The 19,810-nt window shown below is 45.0% G+C and overlaps 1 protein-coding gene and 1 long non-coding RNA gene across 4 annotated transcripts; one reads left to right on the forward strand and one right to left on the reverse strand.

Annotated features, from left to right (window-relative positions):
• Positions 1-10,402: 10,402 nt before the first annotated feature.
• LOC101834814 (cytochrome c oxidase assembly factor 4 homolog, mitochondrial) lies at positions 10,403-13,012 on the reverse strand. Of its 3 annotated transcripts, none has more exons than XM_005074001.4 (2): positions 12,859-13,012; positions 10,403-11,167 (listed from the first exon to the last, which is right to left on the reverse strand). In XM_005074001.4, the coding sequence occupies exon 2, from the start codon at positions 11,155-11,157 to the stop codon at positions 10,894-10,896; it is 264 nt and encodes an 87-aa protein (XP_005074058.1). In that variant the 5' UTR covers positions 11,158-11,167; positions 12,859-13,012; the 3' UTR covers positions 10,403-10,893. The 3 variants fall into 3 exon arrangements, with proteins under 3 accessions (XP_005074058.1, XP_012971708.1, XP_040613929.1); XM_013116254.3 differs by having other exon boundaries at positions 12,786-12,974; XM_040757995.1 differs by lacking the exon at positions 12,859-13,012 and adding an exon at positions 12,643-12,754.
• Positions 11,100-13,267, forward strand: LOC121144370. The gene is made up of 2 exons (XR_005881725.1): positions 11,100-11,205; positions 11,491-13,267. It is a non-coding gene; the product is annotated as an uncharacterized LOC121144370 (long non-coding RNA).
• Positions 13,268-19,810: the final 6,543 nt, after the last annotated feature.

Genomic DNA, 19,810 nt, shown 5'->3' on the forward strand with positions numbered 1-19,810 from the left:
AATAATGCTGTTGTTTCTCTGAGAACTTCTCTGAGAATCAGTGTCTTCCTGTAGAATAGCTATCTTTGTTTAAGAAATAGGTTTATGTTACTATCTTATTGTGTGAGTATGTGCTGGTGCCCTTTGTGGTCAGAGAGGATTTCAGGCCTCCTGGGATTGGCATTAAGAGGGTTGTGAACCCCGATGTGGGTTCTAGGAATTGAACCTAGAGACTCTGAACCTAGGTCTTCTACAGAGCATCAAGTGTTATTTTTAAAAATTCTTTAAAGATTTATTTATTTTGTATACAGTGTTTTGCCTGCTCAAACACAAGAAGGCACCAGATCTCTCTATAGATGGTTGTGAGCCACCAAGTAGTTGCTGAGAATTGAACTCAGGCCCTCTGGGAAAGCAGCCAGTGCTCTCAACCTCTGAGTCATCTCTCCAGCATACATGAAGTGTTCTTAGCCACTGAGCCAACTCTCTAGACTCTAGACTAGCTCTAGAGCTTGTTCTAGATACACTGTAACTCTCTTCCCCTTACCAGCCTCTCAGGACATGCATCAGTGTCTGTGATACCTGCTCACAAGAGGCAGAAGTAGAAGGGTTTGCCAGTTACAGGCCAGCCAGGGCTACACGTCAAGACTCTCACCTCAAAACAGAACACAACCAAAAAACTAAAAACATCACAAAAACAGGTTGCAGATACTCTTAATTAAAATGTTCTGCCAGGGGGTGGGACTTGCCACCAAGCCTGATAACCTGAATTCCATCTCACAGTGGGGGAGAGAGATCCCACAAACTGTCCTTGACTTCCACATGTGTGCTGTGATACATACTTGCCTACACATACAAATATATACATACAAGCCGGGCGTTGGTGGCACATGCCTTTAATCCCAGCACTCAGGAGGCAGAGGCAGGTGGATCTCTGAGTTCAAGACCAGCCTGGCCTACAAAAGCTAGTTCCAGGACAGCCTCCAAGACAATACAGAGAAACCTGTCTTGGAAAAAAAAATTAAACACACACACACACACACACACACACACACACACACACACACACACACACACACACACTCAAGCCAATGTAGTTAAAAAGCTAAAAAAAAAAAATGGTGACTCTATTTGGAGAAATAAAAAGCTCTGACTTCAGATACTGTGCTCAGCAGGTCAGGATTTCCCAAGCAAACTGCTGTGAGTATGAACAGAATTTTCCAGGAAGACTGATGTTCTGGTTGTAGAACTGTTTATTGCTGAGTTCTATCAGGGAAAATATAGTAACACTGGTCAGTGAGTGTGGGGTCAGGGGTGTATAACAGTGTGAAGATTCACAGGTAAATAAATGCATGCACACGTGTGTGTGTACACACACACACATTGCTACCATAGCATGTGGGCAGTGTTACGTGCACTCCATTTCAAAACCTGGCAAGTGGTCTTCTGGTTACCCAGACATCTTACTTATCAGTGTGTGGAAGCAGGACTCGTTTCATTAATTGGTAGCATATTGCCTTCAACAAACTTAGGAGCCAGCCAGCTCGTGACTCTTAGCAATATCAGGCTAAGGACCTAGAGAGCATGCTTTGCCCAAGGCCACAGGACTGCTCCAGGCAGAATGGCAGCAGGATTCGGTCCTGTTCCTGTTCTCATCGCTGCCGAGAGGTGAGTCAGGCTTATCTCCTAAACAGGAAGCAACTGGGTTCTGTCACTTTGGAGCACTTCTACCACTGACCTAGCTCATGATTTATCCCCCGCTGGAGCCTGAAGGCTTTGTTACTCTGCTCTGGGAAGTGGAAATGGCTCTTAACATTTGTTCTATCCTGGTGAGAGTTACAGGAGATGGTCTGACTGCTAGATCCTCAAGGCTACAAAACATTACAAGCTTCACTGGACTCTGCAGAGTGAAGGCTGGGGAGAAATGGACTTTCTTAGAATCTCATATAATGAAATCTAATGGAAAACACATCTGAGCTCCAGGTTGAAAATACCTGTCCCCCAACTCCTTGAAACAATCTTTTGTTTGTTTGCTTTTTGAGATAGGGTTTCTCTGTGAAGCCCTGGCTATCCTGAAACTTGGTTTGTAGACCAGACTGGCCTCGAACTTACAAATCTCTCTAAGAAACAAGCAGACAGCCCCATGTTGTACCTGGACTTGTACACTACTTTGAGGCCTTGTGTGTGTTGTTTTTCCTGGTAAGCTATTGTAACATCACTGATCTTGTGTTTCCTACCTGTAAAACGGGGTCATCCCTTTTGTTGGGAGGGGTTAGCTGGCGATTCATTCTAGCCTTGCAAGAGCTTAGTGTTAGGCGTACTTCCCTTCTATCCAGTGCCTGCGCCAGCTCACAGGTCCCGGTCCCAGGCACATTACTAGGACTTTTAGAAATGGATTTTTAATGTATCTCAGTAACTTCCAAGGACAGGATGCTAAAGTCAAATGGGCAGCTTCCCTATTTAAGGACTTCGTCCTTTTCCTCTGGCTGAGGATGCCTTACTTTCCCACCTAGGATGCCTGGGAACTAGCCAGCTGTGGATTCCCAAACGGTGTATTTTAGTCACAGAGAATGAAAATTCTTTAGAAATGGCTGCTTTAAGGCCTGGCTGGAGCAGAGGAGGGAGCCTGCTTTCTCTGCAGAGGCAGTGTGTACAATTCCAATCTGGACTCATTCCAGTTCTCTTGGGTTTCTAAAGTCAGCAGCCGCTTCACCTGGGGGTGGGTAGGAGGGAAAAGGATCTTACTCATCTAGTAAAACATATTACAGTGCATCTTTGTACCAAGCACAAGGCCAAGTATCCAAACGAGGACCTTGTGGGGAGGAGCTAACAAGAGTCTTCCCTAGGCCTATTCAAGAGGGGGCACCCAGCTAAGGAGTCTCATAACCAGAGCTTTAGGGAAAAGTCCCTTAATTCTAGCAATCCAGTCAGGCTAGCCTTGGCAACCCATCCCAGCAAGACAATTGGAGAGACTGATTGCTGTGCAAAAGCAGAGATTTAGTACTCTGGGAAGAAGAACCTGTTTGACTCTGGGGATTGAGTTGGGCTTTAGGTTTAAATAAAAGAATTGGGGCAAGAGGTACACATAATTAGGCAGACCCATTCACAGTGTAATATCCTTGATCTTTGTCTCAGCTTTACTTCTGTAAAGTGTTCTGAAAAATTCTTTGAGGCTGGAGAGGTGACTCAGCAGTTAAAAGCACGTGTTGCTCTTGCAGAGGACCCGGTTCAGTTCCCAGCACCCACACTGTAGCTCACAAGCATCAGTAACTCCAGCTCCAGAGGAGTTGATGCTCTCTTCTGGCCTTGGTGGGCACCAGGCACAAACAAACACATACATGCTGGCAAAACATTCATGCATATAAAATAAATCCTAATTGAAAAGTCTGGTTGTCGATAGTGGCACAGCCTTTAATCCCAGCATGGGAGGCAAAGCAGGTGGATCGCTATGAGTTCGAGACCAGCCTGGCCTACAGAGTGAGTTCCAGGACAGCCAAGCCTACACAGAGAAACCCTGTCTCAAAAAACAAAAAAAAAGTCCTTGTTGCTTGGGTAGACATGCTGATTCTTTTTTTTGGGGGGGGGTAGTTTTTTAAGACAGGGTTTCTCTGTGGCTTTGGTGACTGTCCTGGAACTAGCTCTTGTAGACCAGGCTGGTCTCAAACTCACAGAGATCTGCCTGCCTCTGCCTCCCCCAGTGCTGGGATTAAAGGCGTGCACCACCACCCAGCTGACATGCTCATTCTTACATGATCTTTTCATTTATTTGGCTTTGTTCATACAGAACTCTATACCCCAGGCTGCCTTACAACTTGAGTATACCTCAAAATGGCTTCAAACTCCTGGCAATTCTCTTGCCTCAGCCTTGTAAGTGTCATGGGTGTAAATACTAAGGTGTCTGGTAGATGATTACTTCTTCTCTTGTGTAGTTGAACTTTCTGTGTTCCACCAGCCAGTTCCCAAATCATCACACAGAGACTTCTTATTAATTATAAAAGCTTGGCTGATAGCTTCGGGTTGTTTCTAACTAGCTCTTATAACTTAAATTAGCCCATTTCTTTTAATGGTTGTTTTACATGGCTTGGTTACCTTTACTTTGTAATGTTCATGCTGCTTGTTCTGCATCCTGGTGTCTCTGCGTCTCCATCCTTCTTCTTCCCAGCATCCTCTGTGCCTGGAAATCCTGCATAGCTAGCTATTTGCCATTCAGCTTTTTTTTATTCCCTCCCCCCAAATCCTTTATATATATTATGTATGTATATATTATGTATACAATCTTCTGCCTGCATGCCAGAAGAGGGCATCAGAGCTCACTCAAGGTGGTTATGAGCTACCATGTGGTTGCTGGGAACTCAGGACCTTTGGAAGAACAGTTAGTGTTCTTAACCGCTGAGCCATCTCTCCAGCCGCCATGTCATTCAGCTTTTTATTTAACCAATCACAGTGATATCATAATCAAATATCTTAAATCAAATATCTCTTAAGCCTGTCCTGTCAGGCTATGCTGTTCCTAGAACCCAAGGGGACTACATTTGGTGACAGGTTTAAGACAATGAATATCCCTGTGCCGTCAGTCTTGAAGGGGGATGAGTAGGTATGTGAATGGTTCACATGCGGATGCAGTCACTCAGGAGTAGAACCCAGAGGAGACAGATACGAAATGGAAGCAGAGATGCCATGCCGTCACACCCTTTTAGTTACCTTGAGGTTCAAGTGAGGAATCAATGCTTTTTAGCAAAAGCAGTTTCTGAGTTCTTGTCCCAGTCTCTGCTCATGCCTGGCATCACACCTCTACAGGGATGACCCAGAGCTGCTACAGGCAGGTGTAGACCTTCCAGGGACAGGTGTGGACCACCTTTAAACCCAACTCAGCTGTGGAAAGCAGAGCTAAAAGACCAAAGAAAAGCATCAACCCAGATCACCCTGAGTGACTCTCATAGCTAATTTCCTTTTGTAAAGGGCTGACAAAAGCAATATTTTCAGAGTTGATGTGGTTGCTTGCTATGTTAAGCACTGTATTGGACACTGGGTACTTACACAAGAACATACAGCAGAGAACAGCTAGGTGTGGAGCTCTTCCTCAATCTGACCTTTGTTTTCTCTGTGATTAGAGTGCTGTGAGGGTTAGCTCAGAAAACAGAAGTCAGGGTAATGATGAAAACACAGTGATGAGGAGACAGTCTCCAAGCTCCTCTGCAGTGGTAAAGAGGAAGGCCCACACTGATTAGTTTCAAGGCTTGTGAGGGTGTATGTACATATCCTTTTATGTGTGGCATGTGTTACCACACGTGTGTGCACGTGCATGTGGAGGGGGGAGGTTGAAGTCGAGAATATTCCTCAGTTGTTCTCCACTGTGTATTTTGTAACAAGGTATCTCCTGAACCTATGGATCACCAATTCAGCTAGATTGCTGACCAGTGAGCTCCAGGGCTCCTCCTGTCTCTTGTCCCCCAAAGCTGGGGTTACAGATGTCCCTCTGCTCCCAGCTGGGGATCTGAACTCAGGTTCTCATGCCTGAGTGGCAAGCACTCTGCTCACTGAACCATCTCCTCTCCTTAGCAACTGTATGTACATTTTCACAAAAGAGAAACAGGCTCTAAACTGTACACTGACCTGCTGAGAACCACACAGCTGTGACTGTCATCACCAGGGTTTGAAGACAGTTTCCTGCAGGGTTGAGAGCACAGACCATGGACCTGAACTAAGCTAAGAACTAAAAACACATTGGTTACCAGCACTCAGTGGATGGCAGTAATCTTGTTACCTGTCTGTGGTCACTCACTCCATTTTATTTCTTTCCCCCTTTCTCAGTGCTGAGGATTGAACCCAGGGCCCCCCTAGATGTGAGACAAGTTCTTTACCTCACCTACATTCAATTTCTTACTAGGACTAGGGAGCAGGAAATAGCCCTCATTTACCTGAAGGAATGGGCTTGTGTAGTAAGTCCTGTTTGCCCAAATATAGTTCATTACTCACCCAGTACTGGTTAGGTAAGTCTGAAGGTCTGTGGGTTAAAGGCTGCATGCCCCAGACTGACATTATTGGGATGTGGCAGAAGCTTTAAGAGGTAGGGTCTTGTGGGATGCCATTGGGTCAAGGAGTGTGCCCTTGAAAGGATTATGGGATGCTGAACCCTCTGGTCATTGCTCGTAGTCATGAGGTGAACTGGCTGCCACTACTACACACGCTCCTGTAATAAAGTGCTGCCTTGCCATAGGCCCAAAAGCAACGGAGTTAGCTGGCTGTGAACTGCAATCTCCAAAACTGAGGCAAAACACAAAGCACACCTTTCCTGTTTAAGTTGATGGTCAAGGTCCTTAGTTACAGTAATGTAAGCTGCGTCATTGTTAGTGCTGGAGTCCCTGAAGTTGGCTCACTCTGCTTAGGCAGCAGGGTAGCCATTCCACTTACTAAGTAAGGATGTCTTCTCTGCTGCTATCATCAGGTGGCTGTGTCCATGGCCTATTATTTTTATATGTTAGTAATTCCTACACATGATGGTGCTATTTAATGATATTTCTATTTAATGCATAAACATTGTATTTTATTCGTATTTTTTAGACAGGGTCTCACCATATAGCCCCTGCTAGCTTGGAACTCACTATGTAGACCAGGCTGACCTCGAATTACATGATAGAGATCCAAGTGCCTCTGCCTCCCTGATGCTGGGGAATATAGGTGTGTGCGGCCATGTCCAGCTATTCCCTTATTTGCTTACTTACTTTTGCAGTGATTGAATCTTTGTGCCTGCTAGGTGAACACTCAGCTCCTGAGCTACATTCTAGCATACTTCAGCTGTTGAACAATTTCTTTTTCCAGGCCATAGATAAGTCATACAGTCTCTGCAATGCTGTGGGTGGCCGTGACCCTAGCTCTCCTCAGCCAGTATGGTAAAATGTGAACTGACTCTACAGTGTGCTATGCCGATAAGCAGGTTGGATTATTAAACATTTTGCTTTGTTTGCTTTTTGAGATAGTCTACACTCTGTAGCCTGGTGACTGATGTGGGGCTCAGGCTTCAAGCTGAAGATCAGAAAAGCAAAGTAGCCAGGCACTAGCTCTCACTTTACCTCAGACCGAAAGGCAATAAGGTTCCACTAAACCTCAGGCTGCTGCCTCTCCTCAGCATGGCTGGAGGATGAATGCCTGATACTGACTACTGAAGACCCTGCTCCTATCTTTTATACCCAATAGTGCTGGGATTAAAGGCGTGTGATCCCAGTTGCTGGATCATCTTTGTGTGAGCTGTTTCTCTTTAGGACTGGATCAATCTTGTGTAGATTGGACTCAGAGATTCGTCTACCTCTTAATTCTGAGTCCTAGATAAAAGGTGTGTACTACCACCTCCTAGCTTCTGGCTGCTGGGATTAAAGGCATGAGCTCTGTTACTCTTCACCCTTGTGTAGGCCATGGTGGCCTTGAACTAACAGAGATCTGTCTACCTCTACCTCCCAAGTGGTGGGATTAAAGGTGTGTACCACCACCACCTGGCTTCTATGGCATGTGGCTGATTTGCTTTTTGAATCCTCAGGCAAGCTTTAATAAATCATAAACAATGTAACACCACAGCCTAGCCTGTCCTTGAGTTCAGGAAGGCCTCCCTTGCTGGGTATGAGCTAACACTCCCAAGCTCGTGTGCTGTTTTACTTTCTGGTGGTGCTGGGGAGCAAACTGAGGGTCTTGTTCATGTCAGGCTGTGCCCTTTCACTGAGGCACATCCCAACCTTAGTTATTACTTATAATTCTAAGACAGCACTTGCTATGTTACCCAGGCTGGCCTCTAACATGGGAGCTTCCTCTTTCATGCCCAGAAGTTTCTTTAACTGCATTAAAATAAAACAAAACAAACACACACACAAAAAAAGACAAAACAATGCTTGGTCGGGGGGTTGGTGGTGCACACCTTTAATCCCAGCACTGGGGAGGCAGAGGCAGGCGGATCTCTGTGAGTTCAAGGACAGCCTGGTCTACAGAGCAAGTGCCAGAGATAGGCTACACAGAGAACCCTTGTTTCAAAAAACCAAAAAAAAAAAAACCTGTGTAATTGTAGGGTAATGAGTCTCATCAAAATATTTCCACATATGCCTATACTGTGCTTCAATTTTATCCCCTTCTTCCTCTCTCATCCTCCCTCTGTCCTCCTTCACTCAAGGTATCCTCCCTTCCTTCATAGCACAACGTCTATATAAATGCGTTTCCACTTACGGTGGAGTTTATTGGGACATAGCCCCACTGTTAAGTCATGTAGATACATATATATAGCAACCGTGGTCCTTACTGAGGGGAATTTACCCTGACTGTTCTGCAGGACACATGAGCACATGCATCTTATGACATGTATTCAGTAGACGTTGTCCTACAGAATGGATTTATATACTTTAGGTTTCTTTTTGTTAGTTTGTTTTTCAAGACAGGGGGTTTCTCTGTATAGTTTGGAGGCTGTCCTGGAACTAACTCTGTAGACCAGGCTGGCCTTGAACTCACAGAGATCTGCCTGCCTCTGCCTCCCAAGTGCTGGGATTAAAGATGTGCACCACCAATGCCCATCGGTTTTTTTTGTTTGTTTGTTTGTTTTTCGAGACCAGGTTTCTCTGTGGCTTTGGAGGCTGTCCTGGAACTCACTTTGTAGACCAGGCTGGCCTCGAACTCACAGAGATTCACCTGCCTCTGCCTCCTGAGTGCTGGGATTAAAAGCGTGTGCCACCAACGCCCGGCCAGGCGGTTTTTTTTTTTTATATTTAATGTTATCCTAAGATTTTCTCACATGGTAGTTCTGGCTGTCCTGGAACTCAGTGTAGCCCAGCTTGGCCCCAATCTTCCTGTTTCAGGCCTCCTGAGTGCTGCAATTACAGGCATGTGTCATCATGCTTTGTATATTTAAATTGTTTATATAGTCCACCAAGTTGTCCTCCAAAAACTTTGTGGTCTCATCACTTCCAAGAATGTGTCCGTTCCCATCTCCACCAATACTGGTCTCTTCACTTGCCAACATGGTCAGCTAACATTTTGTGTTCAAAGCTTGTGTGGTTTTTGGATTATCTGTAATATTGTGCCTATTTATACTTTCCTATGATTTCAAGCATATTAGTTCTTTTTAAAAGTAATCTCATTTTACAGATGAGGCTAGCCTGAAACTTATTATGTAACCCAGGCTGGCTTCAAACTTATGGGTGATCCTCCTGCCTCAGCCTCCTAAATGCTGGGATATAGGTAGGAATGGGCCTCCATGCCCAGCCAGTGTTCACTTTCTACTTGTTTTTTTTTTTTAAACTGGCTTTCATGTATTTTTCATTTGCTCCAGATGGTAATTCTTCCTATGTTACAAATAAGTAGTGTGTACTTCATTTTTAAAAGTCCCACTTAATTAACTCGCTGAAGTTTCTGTAGACAGATCTCACTAGGTAGCTATAGTTGGCCTGGAACTCATATGTATACTAGGCTGACCTTGACCTCACAGAGAGGTCTGCCTGCCTCTGCCTGTAGACCTTGACCTCACAGAGAGGTCTGCTGCCTCTGCCTGTAGTCCTGGGATAAAGGGCATCCGCCACCATGCCCATCTTTGGGATTCGTGCTGACACCTCCAGTCACACTCTGCTGCTGACTCACAGCTGGAGTAGACGGCAGAGACGCAGCTCTATCTACTCACTTGGTCTTCAGCTTGAAGTAGGACTTTACTGTCCACTAAACAGCTCATGCCTCCTCTACTTTCTTTCCCTCAAAAACTTCAGCACACACGGCTCAAAGTAGGTTTTAAGGTCTCCATACTTCAGACTGGGACCACTAATATATAGATGCCTGAGAAATGTTTGTTAATAATGATAAAAAAAAAAGCACCCCACCTTCTATGACAGTGTCACCTTCTAACCCCCTTCCCATTCCCAAAGGACTTCCAGGAACATGCAGAAATAGATTTGGTGATTTCACTGAATAAAAATGAGAAGCAACTGTTGATGCTATAAACAGGACACAGCACCCCAGAGGAGGTATTATCAGCTCTGTCAAACTGTTGTCGAGTAGGAATATAAGCTCTATGTTGATAGTGGCTCCATTTTTCCAAAGGTCAAAGTCTGTATTTTAATGTTAAACATACTTCCAAAATGTCAGGCAAGCTTTGTGTGTTGGTTAGGCTAGGGGCAGACTCTGAATCTGTTAGTTCAACAGAGCGTGGCATATAACAGGTACTTATAGCTGAAAATCTTCCCCCAATAGGTATGGTAGCACATGCCATTAATTTCAGTATGTGGGGTGGAGGCAGGAGGATTGATCATGAGTTTGAGGTAATCCTTGGCTAGATAGCAAGCTCAAGGTCAGTCTGAATTACAGCTTTTCTTTAAAAAACAAAAAACGTCTCTCTATTAGCTCCCGGCCCCTGAATAAAACACCCAGAAGTGAGGACAGATAAAGGCTCTTATGCCACTGTTGAAAATTGAGTTTGCTGTTTGAGTGTGACTTTATTTCTGCCTCTCATACTAGTCGCTGAGCAACAGCAAGGTCACATTACTCTTCAAATTGCACACTATTAACACAATGGCTTACAAACACTTTCTGTTGTTAATTTTGTGGCTGAAAAACGAAGGCAACTGATTTGCCTTTAGGTTGTGAATTTACTATTAAAGTGCTTGGCACACTGACTCAAGAGGCAGGGCGGAAGGTGCAGCCTATACCCCACTCTTTGTTTTAAATACAGATATTGATGGAACAGGAAAAGTGAACATACGTGTGATCTGACCATAGAACAAAACAGCTCATGGGACGGTTATGTGCAAGCGCAGGTGTCCGGCTTTCAACCCGAGTCCCAAAGACTGTCCCCAAGCTTTATACCTCCTGCTGCACACTTCTACTACTGGGTTTCTTCTTCCAGGGTCTCCTGGGTGCTTGCTTCTTCAGGGCCAGCCTGTGGGGATGGTGGTTAGGGTCTCAGTGTTGAGTGCTCGCTTGCTCTTTCCGCCTCTGCAGCTCCTCTCGCCGTCTCGCCTGCTGTGCACTCATGCAGTCCCTGAATGCCTGCACTTGGGGCTGGCACTGACGCCAGTCCTGGTGCTCGGCCATGCACTCCTGCACTGCAAAGTGGGAGGCGGCACAGCCAGAGCGGGTGATCAGCTGGTCCAGCGGGTCTTCTTCCTCATCGTCCTTCTTCAGCTGCCGGGTCCAGTTATGGCCTCGTGGGACTGAAGCTGACATCTTGAGGAACCTAGAATACCAGCCAGCACACACAAGGTTAAAGTACAGGTGTGACTATACACGCCTTCCTGCTCATAAACAGCACAGTCCAAACTGCACGTGTGGCCTGCTTAGATGCCCGTCTCCCTTAGAGACTAAGCTCTTTAAGGCCAAATACTGAGCCTGATTTACCAGCACAAAGCCTGGCAGAGAGAGAGCATGCAAAATGGTTTAGATGGAATTAAGATAAAAGTATCTAAGCTCAATGGGGTCTGCCATTGGAATGCACATTAAATGAAATGCGCTATCTTTTTTAAGAAGCCATTTCTGATCAGCCTTTCTTCTTTCTTCTAGAAGATAACATCAGACACTTGGAAGGGAATTCAAGTACATGCAGGATTGACACATGGGAGGAACTGGAGTTCAGAGCAGCTGTGACACAAAGCATATGGAGGCTGGGCAAAGGACAAGTCTGTGGGGTACGAGGCCACTTAGTCAGCAGTATCCAGAAGCAAGGTGTATTCGCCCAGACTGTTCCCCGAGATCATCTGCTTCAGCACCCCACAGAATACAGCAAGGAGGAAAGGCTCGATAGCGGTGACTTTCACATTTGCACGAATGTTACCACGATGGGCTGTAAGGAGCTAAAGGACTCCAAATGCCTCTTCTCTGTCTCATTAACAGGTGGCTACTGAGAGTTGTGTACCAACTACTATGTCGAGAACATGACCAGGTTCCTGTCCTCATGGAGTTTGCAATTTAGGCAGGTAACCAGGCGATTGACAACAGTACGCACAGACAACTGGGAACACAGGGGCAGGAATAAAGCCTCCAAGACTTTCTAGAGCAGCGTTCTCAACCTGTGGGTCGGGGCCCCTCTGGGAGGGGTTGCATATCAGACATTAGCATTAGGATTCTTAATAGTAGCAAATTTACAGTTATGAAGTCACAATGAAATAATTTTATGGTTGGGGGCCTTGTCATGGCAGGAGGAACTGTATTAAAGGGCCACAGCATTAGGAAGGTTGAGAACCACTGTTCTAGAGAAAACGACTTCCAGGCTGAAATTCAAGGATGAATAGGAGTTAGCCAGATATGGGAAGACTATCTCTGGCTAGAGGGAGAAAGAGAGCATTGAACACATGGAATCAAAAGTTTAGTGACTGGGCTAAAGGTGTCGTTTGGTAGTGAAGCAAATATCCAACGCGGGAGAGCCCACTGAACTGGATCCACGGCACCACAAAACAATAAAACACTTCAGTGCCTGGAGAAAACAGCTGAGCAGGAAATGTTAGTAGTTTAAAACTACTACCGTGAGGACAAGGGGTAAGGCATATGGAGGCACAATAAAAGGGAAGTGGCTTTGAAATCCATTGACTGGAAACCTGCCTCAATGAGTGGAATCACCAGCAAGTCACACACACACCACACACACACACACACGCTTTAGTATTCAGTAGGTAGACTCAGTAAACGTTACTGCAGTCTACACCCAAAACATGTTACCCTCGGTATTTTTTTCAATGAAATGACTTCGACCCATGCTCTGAGGTAAGGGCAGGCTACATGGCTGACAGCTTGGCCTGCGCTTCTAGAACGACAGTGAAGGGAAAGCAGAGAAATAAAGGCATCCAGGTCCCTTGAAGCACCTTTCCCAGTTTCGGGCGCACTCCGGCGGTCCCCACGGAGCCGCTGGCGCAAGGATGCGTGCGCATTGCTCACCCGCGGATACAGAAGCGCGTGTGCGCACGTTCCGCCTCAGACGCCCGGTTCCGCAGGCAGTGAGGACACTCCCGCTTCTCTCCGCACGAAGCGGACCTTCGCGGAAGCGCACACACGGAACCCTCTGCACATCCTCATTGGTGAACTCTCTGTAGAGCCCTCCCTCAGTGCTACTCTTCCGGGAAAGGGCGGAAGAGGCGGACAAATGGGGGCGGGATCACGGGGAGATCCCTTTGATGGTTCTGAGACTCGGTGCACACCCTCAGTGGACTCCAGGCCTGAAACTGGAGTAGAGGAGGCGTGTAGCCCATCGTGCCTTTTCATCAGCGAGAGCTAGCTTGGTCCCCGTGTCCGAAGTGGGTTACCAGCTGGAGGGCACAGGGCCCAGAAAATAAATTAAAAAACCGTGTTTACGTTATTTTTCATTCCCAAGACCAAGGAAGCACACATGCGCAGTATAATCCATGTCAGAACTAGGATCTATAAGCACTTAATTGTTGACATGAAAGAGAGAGGCATTTTCTTATTTTTAAAATTACATGTATTTAGGCGTGTCGCCAAGGCGGAGAGCAGAGGACAGCTTGCAGGAACTGGTTCTGTCTGTCCTTTTACATGTGGGATTGACCTCGGGTCATTTGGTGCCAGACACCTTTACTCAGGCCTAAGGGAGATAGCTCCCTCCAGCTCTCCGCCCACCCCACCCCCTTCTCATTGGCAGTGCACACCTGCTGGCGTTCCTTTTCTTAACTGTGCCATAGGCACCAGGATGGAAAGCGAGTTATTTCACCCAACCATATCCAGACAGCTCCAAACTCTTAGCCTCTTTCCCCTCTGAATGGCACTCGGTGTCACTGAGCTCATCAAAAAGAAATCAGGCTTCCTAAATTCTATGAGAAGGCCTTGTCTTACTGATTATCTGTCATTTCAGTATTATAGGTTTTATATCTAATTTTGGTTTTGTTTTGGGTATTTTTGTTTGTGTTGGGGGAGGATAGTAGTGCAGGCTAGCCCTGAATTCATTATGTAGTTCAGGCTGGCCTTAAACTTGTGGCATTCCTTCTGCCTTAGCTTTCTGAGTGCTGCAATTACAAGTGTGTGCCACCATGCCCAGGTTTGAAGCTAAGTTATTTACTATTGTTATAATAGTACACAGTATTATGTATCTATAAGATATGCATATATATACATATATGTCTGATGATCTTCACCTATCATCATAAAAGGTAAGTTCTAGTTCATAACTGGCAAACAAGTTAAAACTTTCTCTACAAATGATAAATTGCATCTCTAAAACTTTGTTCTCTCCCTCCCTCTCTCTCTCTCCCTCCCTCCCTCTCTTTCCCTCCCTGCCTCCCTCCCTCCCTCTCTCTCTCTCTCTCTCTCTCTCTCCCTCCCTCCCTCCCTCCCTCTCCCTCCCTCCCTCTCTCTCCCTCCCTCTCTCTCTCCCTCTCCTTCCCTCCCTCCCTCCCTCCCTCTCTCTCTCTCTCTCTCTTTGTTTTGTTTTTTTGAGACAGGGTTTCTCTGTATTGTTTTGGAGGCTGTCCTGGAACTCACTCTGTAGACCAGGCTGGCCTCGAACTCACAGAGATCCACCTGCCTCCGCCTCCCGAGGGCTGGCATTAAAGGCGTGCGCCACCAATGCCTGGTGGGTTTTTTGTTGTTGTTGTGTGTGTGTGTGTGTGTGTGTGTGTGTGTGTGTGTGGTGGTAGTGGTGATGGTGTTCCTATGGGTCAATTATATAAGCATACAGTTTGTGCAGGTGTCTGAATTGGATCTTTAATGAGATAAATATGAAATTTATTTATTTATTAATTTTGAGACTGGATTTCACTGTGTAGCGCTGCCAGGGCTGACATTTCTTATGTAGATCAAGCTGGCCTTGAATTCACAAAGATCCACCTGCCTTGCCTCCAGAGGGCTGGGATCAAAAGTGTACACCACCTTGCCCAACGAGTTTTCATTTTTGAGATATTCTTTTGTGCAGTAAAAGGAAACCATTTTTGTGTGGTAGTCTTTTATCCGCAAATTGGCCTAGATGGGATCCCAGAGCTTACAGTTTTAGAAGGATCTGCTGTGAAAAACATAATCAAGACAAGCTTTATGTCCTATAAATGGCACAGCATTGAAAACATCCTAGCCACACAGCTCCTTCAGACATCCATGCTACCTTTATTCTCTCCACTTCATTTGTATAATAATCAAAGGTCGTGTGCCTTTGATGGTAATGCACCACCCTGCCTGGTCTATGTGGTTCTGGGGACCTAACCTGGGGCTGCAGGCAAGCTAGGCAAGCATCTACCATCTGATCTACTCAGCCCTACTCAGGATATATATGTATGTATGTATGTATGTATGTATGTATGTATGTATGTACACACACACACGTTACAAGGAAAGAGCAATGCACAGTTTTGTACGTGAAATTAAAGGATTGTGCCCTCACTTTGTTGCCGTCTTCAGCACAAGCTCTTCCTATCCGCTCATGTCATGGCAGTGTCTGCTTCCCTGATCCCTTCAGTAGGCTCTCCTCTGTTAACTGCTCTCCAGGGTTTGTCACCCCACAGCGAACTTCTGCTGCCCCAATAGCCACTGCTGTCCTCATCAAGCTGGGTGCTTCTCTAATCCTTCCCCCACCATCTGTCTTTCATTTTCCCCGCCATCCATGGGCTGAGCCATTGCCATTGCACCTGCTTCATTAACCACGCCCTCTAACTCTGCTTCTGTGGGATTCTGCATAAGACGATACTACGACAGCTCCCAGTCTTTCATTGTTCTAGCTCCATCACCATCCTTGTCAAATGGTGAGAAGTCATCTTTGACTGATATCCCAAGTTTAGTGCTCAAGACCCACATGGTGAAAGGAGTGAACCAACTTAGGAAAGTTGTCCTCTGATATCCACACAAGTTGTGGCATTGTGGCATGTGCATGCACAATCCTGCAAGTACAAGTGCGTGCGTGCGTGCGCACGCGCGCACACACACACACACACACACACACACGCATGCACGCACACACACACACACACACACTATTTTCATTTTTTTGGTTTTTCAAGACAGGGTTTCTCTGTGTAGCCCTGGCTGTGCTGGACCTCACTCTGTAGATCAGGCTGGTTTCACAGATAGAGATCTACCTGCCTCTGCCTCCCAAGTGCTGGAACTAAAGGTCTGCACACCACTGCCTGGCACCACTGCTAATTTTTGCCATGAACGGTGCTGGGTGGGTTCAGACAGTGGGTGTTTCTGGTTTAATGTTCTGTTCCCAAGCCTCTTTCTGTTTGACATTGCTCTGTGTTCTGTTAAACAGTAGATCTGGTATCATACATAAATGTTTAATCCTAGGAAACAAAATGAAGCTTGACTTTGAATTTTCATTACTCATGCTTTCCTTCTTGGATTCTGTCTGTTTTGTTGACTTCTGCAGTTTTTAACTGATTTCAGCAGCAGCACAAGTGGCATCAGAGTGCAGTTCAGCATTTCTCCCCCTCCATAGTTTGCTTATGAATTAAGGGCTGATTTGCAGGCTGGCAAGCAGGCAACAAGCACTGCTTCTTGAAATCTGTCACATAATCAGCCCCAAAGAAATGAAGTCCTCCAAGAGCAAAACCAAGCCCAGATCTTCTAAAGGCCTGAACACCAAGCACAGGGTGCTCCCTGCATCCCTGCTGGCATGGCTAATTCAGCCAAGAGTGTTTAGCTGGCACTGCAGTTTGTGGTATGGGAGACTTTCCAGATCCAGGCCAGCTAGCCTGCAACTGGCAGTATGGTTTGTCAAGTGGTTAGAGGCAAAAATCCCATTTAACAAAGGGCATGCAGACACCCAGGCAAGGGTGTGCTGGCTGAGAACATGCTGCTTGAATATTTTTGAGACAGTTTTAATTTGCATCTATTTATTTTCATTTACATGAGTGTTTCACAGATATATATGTCTGTATACCCCAAGTGTGCCTGGTGCCTGCAGAGGCTGAAAAGGGGTGTTGGATCCCCAGAGACTAGAGTTACAGACAGTTGTGAGCTGTCATATAGGTGTTGGGAATTGAATCTGTGGTCCTCTGGGAGAGCAGCCAGTGCTCTTAATTACTGAGCCATCTCTCCAGTCCCTGAATAGATATTCTAATTGTATTTTTAAAAGATGACCTGTCATAAGAGAATATTGATTTTTTAGGGACATGAATATTGTGACTTTGAAACTTTTTTTCTAATGAAATGTGAGAGCCTGTAGGACATAAAGAGGTTCCAGAAAATCTTGATTATTGAAAACATTGTCATTGTCCTTCAGAATTCCCAGAAATGTTGATGTATGAATGCAGAAGAGATAACAGGCTAAGGGCCCTTGGGTGAGTGTAGCTCCCCGACACCTCACATGAAGGACTGACTGTTGTCAGTCCCTGTTGGTGTGTGTGTGTGTGTGTGTGTGTGTGTGTGTGTGTGTGTGTTTGAGGTAGTGTCTCACAGCTAAGCTTGAACTCATCCTGTTATAGAGGTTGGCCTTAAACTCATGATCTTTCTACCTCTATCTCCTAAGTGCCAGGATTATAGATAGGAGCCACCATGCCCAGTTGGCAGCAAGTTTGCTTTTAGCCTTGTGTTTCAGGTCTTGGCTTGGGTTGGGTCCTGAGTTCCCTCATATTTCTTTCTGCACTTGCCTGTCCCTTTCACAATTCCCTGAGAGTGTTAGTATCTGATTTTCATCTGGAAACTATTGCTCATGTCTTCCAGCTGTATCCTGTTGTTGGACTGTCCTCTATGGGCACAACTCACTTCATAATTAAGAAGATAATGGCATCTCATTGATAAGAAATTACATCGCATCCCTCTGCACTAAGAGGAGCCATGGGGGAGCAATGGTTTCCTGGGCTGGGGAGGGAGGATTAGAGGAGATACACTGAGAGGAGCACTTCCTGTAGTCCTAATGTTTTCATTGGGAAGCTTTAATTGCATCTGACTCGCCTCCCTGGTGGCTTCCTTCTTTTCCATCTGTGTAGTCGAGCATTCATATTTCATGTCCACAGGAAAATGCATCTTCAAAGTTTTGGGCACCATATGCTACTTTTCCCAGGATTCATGCAAAGAGTTTAAGCTATTTTAGTAAAGAAAAAGTACAACATGTTCGTCTTTTTCTGTGCTCTAATACTAAACATATTCAAAATCAATATGTGTTTTAATTGTAAGGTAACACAACTAACAAAGTGTGTGAAGTGTTTGGCAGTACTGGTACTGATCCAAAGAGTGTCTGCAAAGCACTCATTGGTAAGTAATATGAAGAGAATATGAAATTTCTTCCAAAAATGTCTTTTGAGGATTTATTGTTTTATTCATGTGTCTGAGTGTTTTGTTATCATGTATGTATATACACCTCATGTGTGCCTGGTGCCCACAGAGGTCAGAAGAGAACATCAGATCCCCTGGAAATGGAGTTACAGATGGTTGTTAGTGTGTGGGTGCTGGGAATTGAACCCAGGCCACCTGCAAGAACAAGTGCCCTTGACCAGGAGCCATCTCTGCAGCCCTTCAAATCGTCACAATATAGTGTCATCATAAGGACGCTGCGTAATAAGCTACTGGCCACATTTTCCTGCCTTGTTCCCTAGACAGACACACTTCCTCAAAATTCCAAACACCACATTTGAGGAATAATTTTAGAAAGTTATGTAATTACGCCCTTTTTAACCACCGTGAACTTTTTTTTAATGCAGAAGCAAGTTGTGGCTAAATTGGCTATGTTAAAGTTCTCTACTGTTTTGTTTTGAGATAGGGCCTTGTGTGGCTACATAGCTGAAGATGACCTTTAACTCTTCTAAAACTGTTATTATTTCACAATTTCATACATTAACACACACACACACACAATGGGCTCTGATCATATTCCATTCTTGTTATCTAAATATCATCCCCCATCCCTTCTTCCCAGTAAGTTCCCTTCCTACTTTAAAAAAAGATTTTTTTGATACAAGGTCTCTTGGAGCCAAGGCCAACCTTGAACTTCTGATTCTCCTGCGTCTACCTTCTGAGTGCTGGGATCATAGGTGTGCACCATCTCGAACTCAATAGAAGGTCATCTATTTCTTAGTAGGTAGGGTACATTTTAAAGCTTTTTTTAAACCCATATTACAAAAGAAATATCTATTTAGTGAGAAAATATAAAAGAAAGTGAAAAATCGTATTTCTCCAACCTAAAGAATTGTTGTGAACTCTTAGTTCACTGTGTTAGTAATAATAATAATGATGAGTACCTTTTAAAAATTTTTTCTAGCTTGGTGGAGGCAGTTTTTAATCCTAATGCTCAGGAGGCAGAGGTAGGCGGATCTCTGAGTTCAAGACCAGCCTGGCTACAGAGCAAACTCTGGCACAGCCAAGGGCAACCCAGAGAAACCCTGTCTTTAAAAACAAAACAAAACAAATGTCTTGCTTATTGTATGCATATGGGTGTTTGCCTACAAGTATATCTGTGCACTGAATGCATGCATGCCTGGTGCCTATGGAGGCCAGAAGAGGGCATTGGATCCATTGGATCTGGAGTTACAGACAGGTGTGAGCTGCCACGTGGGTGCTAAGAGTATAACTGGGTCCTCTGGAAGAGCAACCAGTGCTCTCACTGCTGAGCCATCTCTCCAACTCAGAGTAAGATTTTTTTGATTGCCTCCTCTGCTGAATTCTGCATATTATTAACTTCATCCTTTCATCTTTAAGTATGTTACAAAAAGTTGTGCCATAATTCTTCTTAATAACTTGCTTTTTATTATGTGATATATAATTCTAGGGCTGTGTATTACATTGTACGATTTATCTTTTCGATATTACTGTAATTTTGCATGACTGTTATATTTTTCCAATATTACATTCTTATACATAGAGGAATTTCCAATTTCAGCATTCTGTGTTTTGATAACTATAGTAGGTACACTATCTCTAGGCACACACATATGTTGGGGGCTCACAGAGAAGCTCTGTG

The sequence above is a fragment of the Mesocricetus auratus genome, unplaced genomic scaffold (genome assembly GCF_017639785.1).
Source record: "Mesocricetus auratus isolate SY011 unplaced genomic scaffold, BCM_Maur_2.0 Super-Scaffold_4256, whole genome shotgun sequence".
In the NCBI taxonomy this organism is placed as follows: domain Eukaryota; kingdom Metazoa; phylum Chordata; class Mammalia; order Rodentia; family Cricetidae; genus Mesocricetus; species Mesocricetus auratus.

Coding starts and splice junctions, on each gene's coding strand:
- LOC101834814 (XM_005074001.4), bottom strand. CDS start 11,157: ATGTCAGCTTCAGTCCCACGAGGCCATAACTGGACCCGGCAGCTGAAG.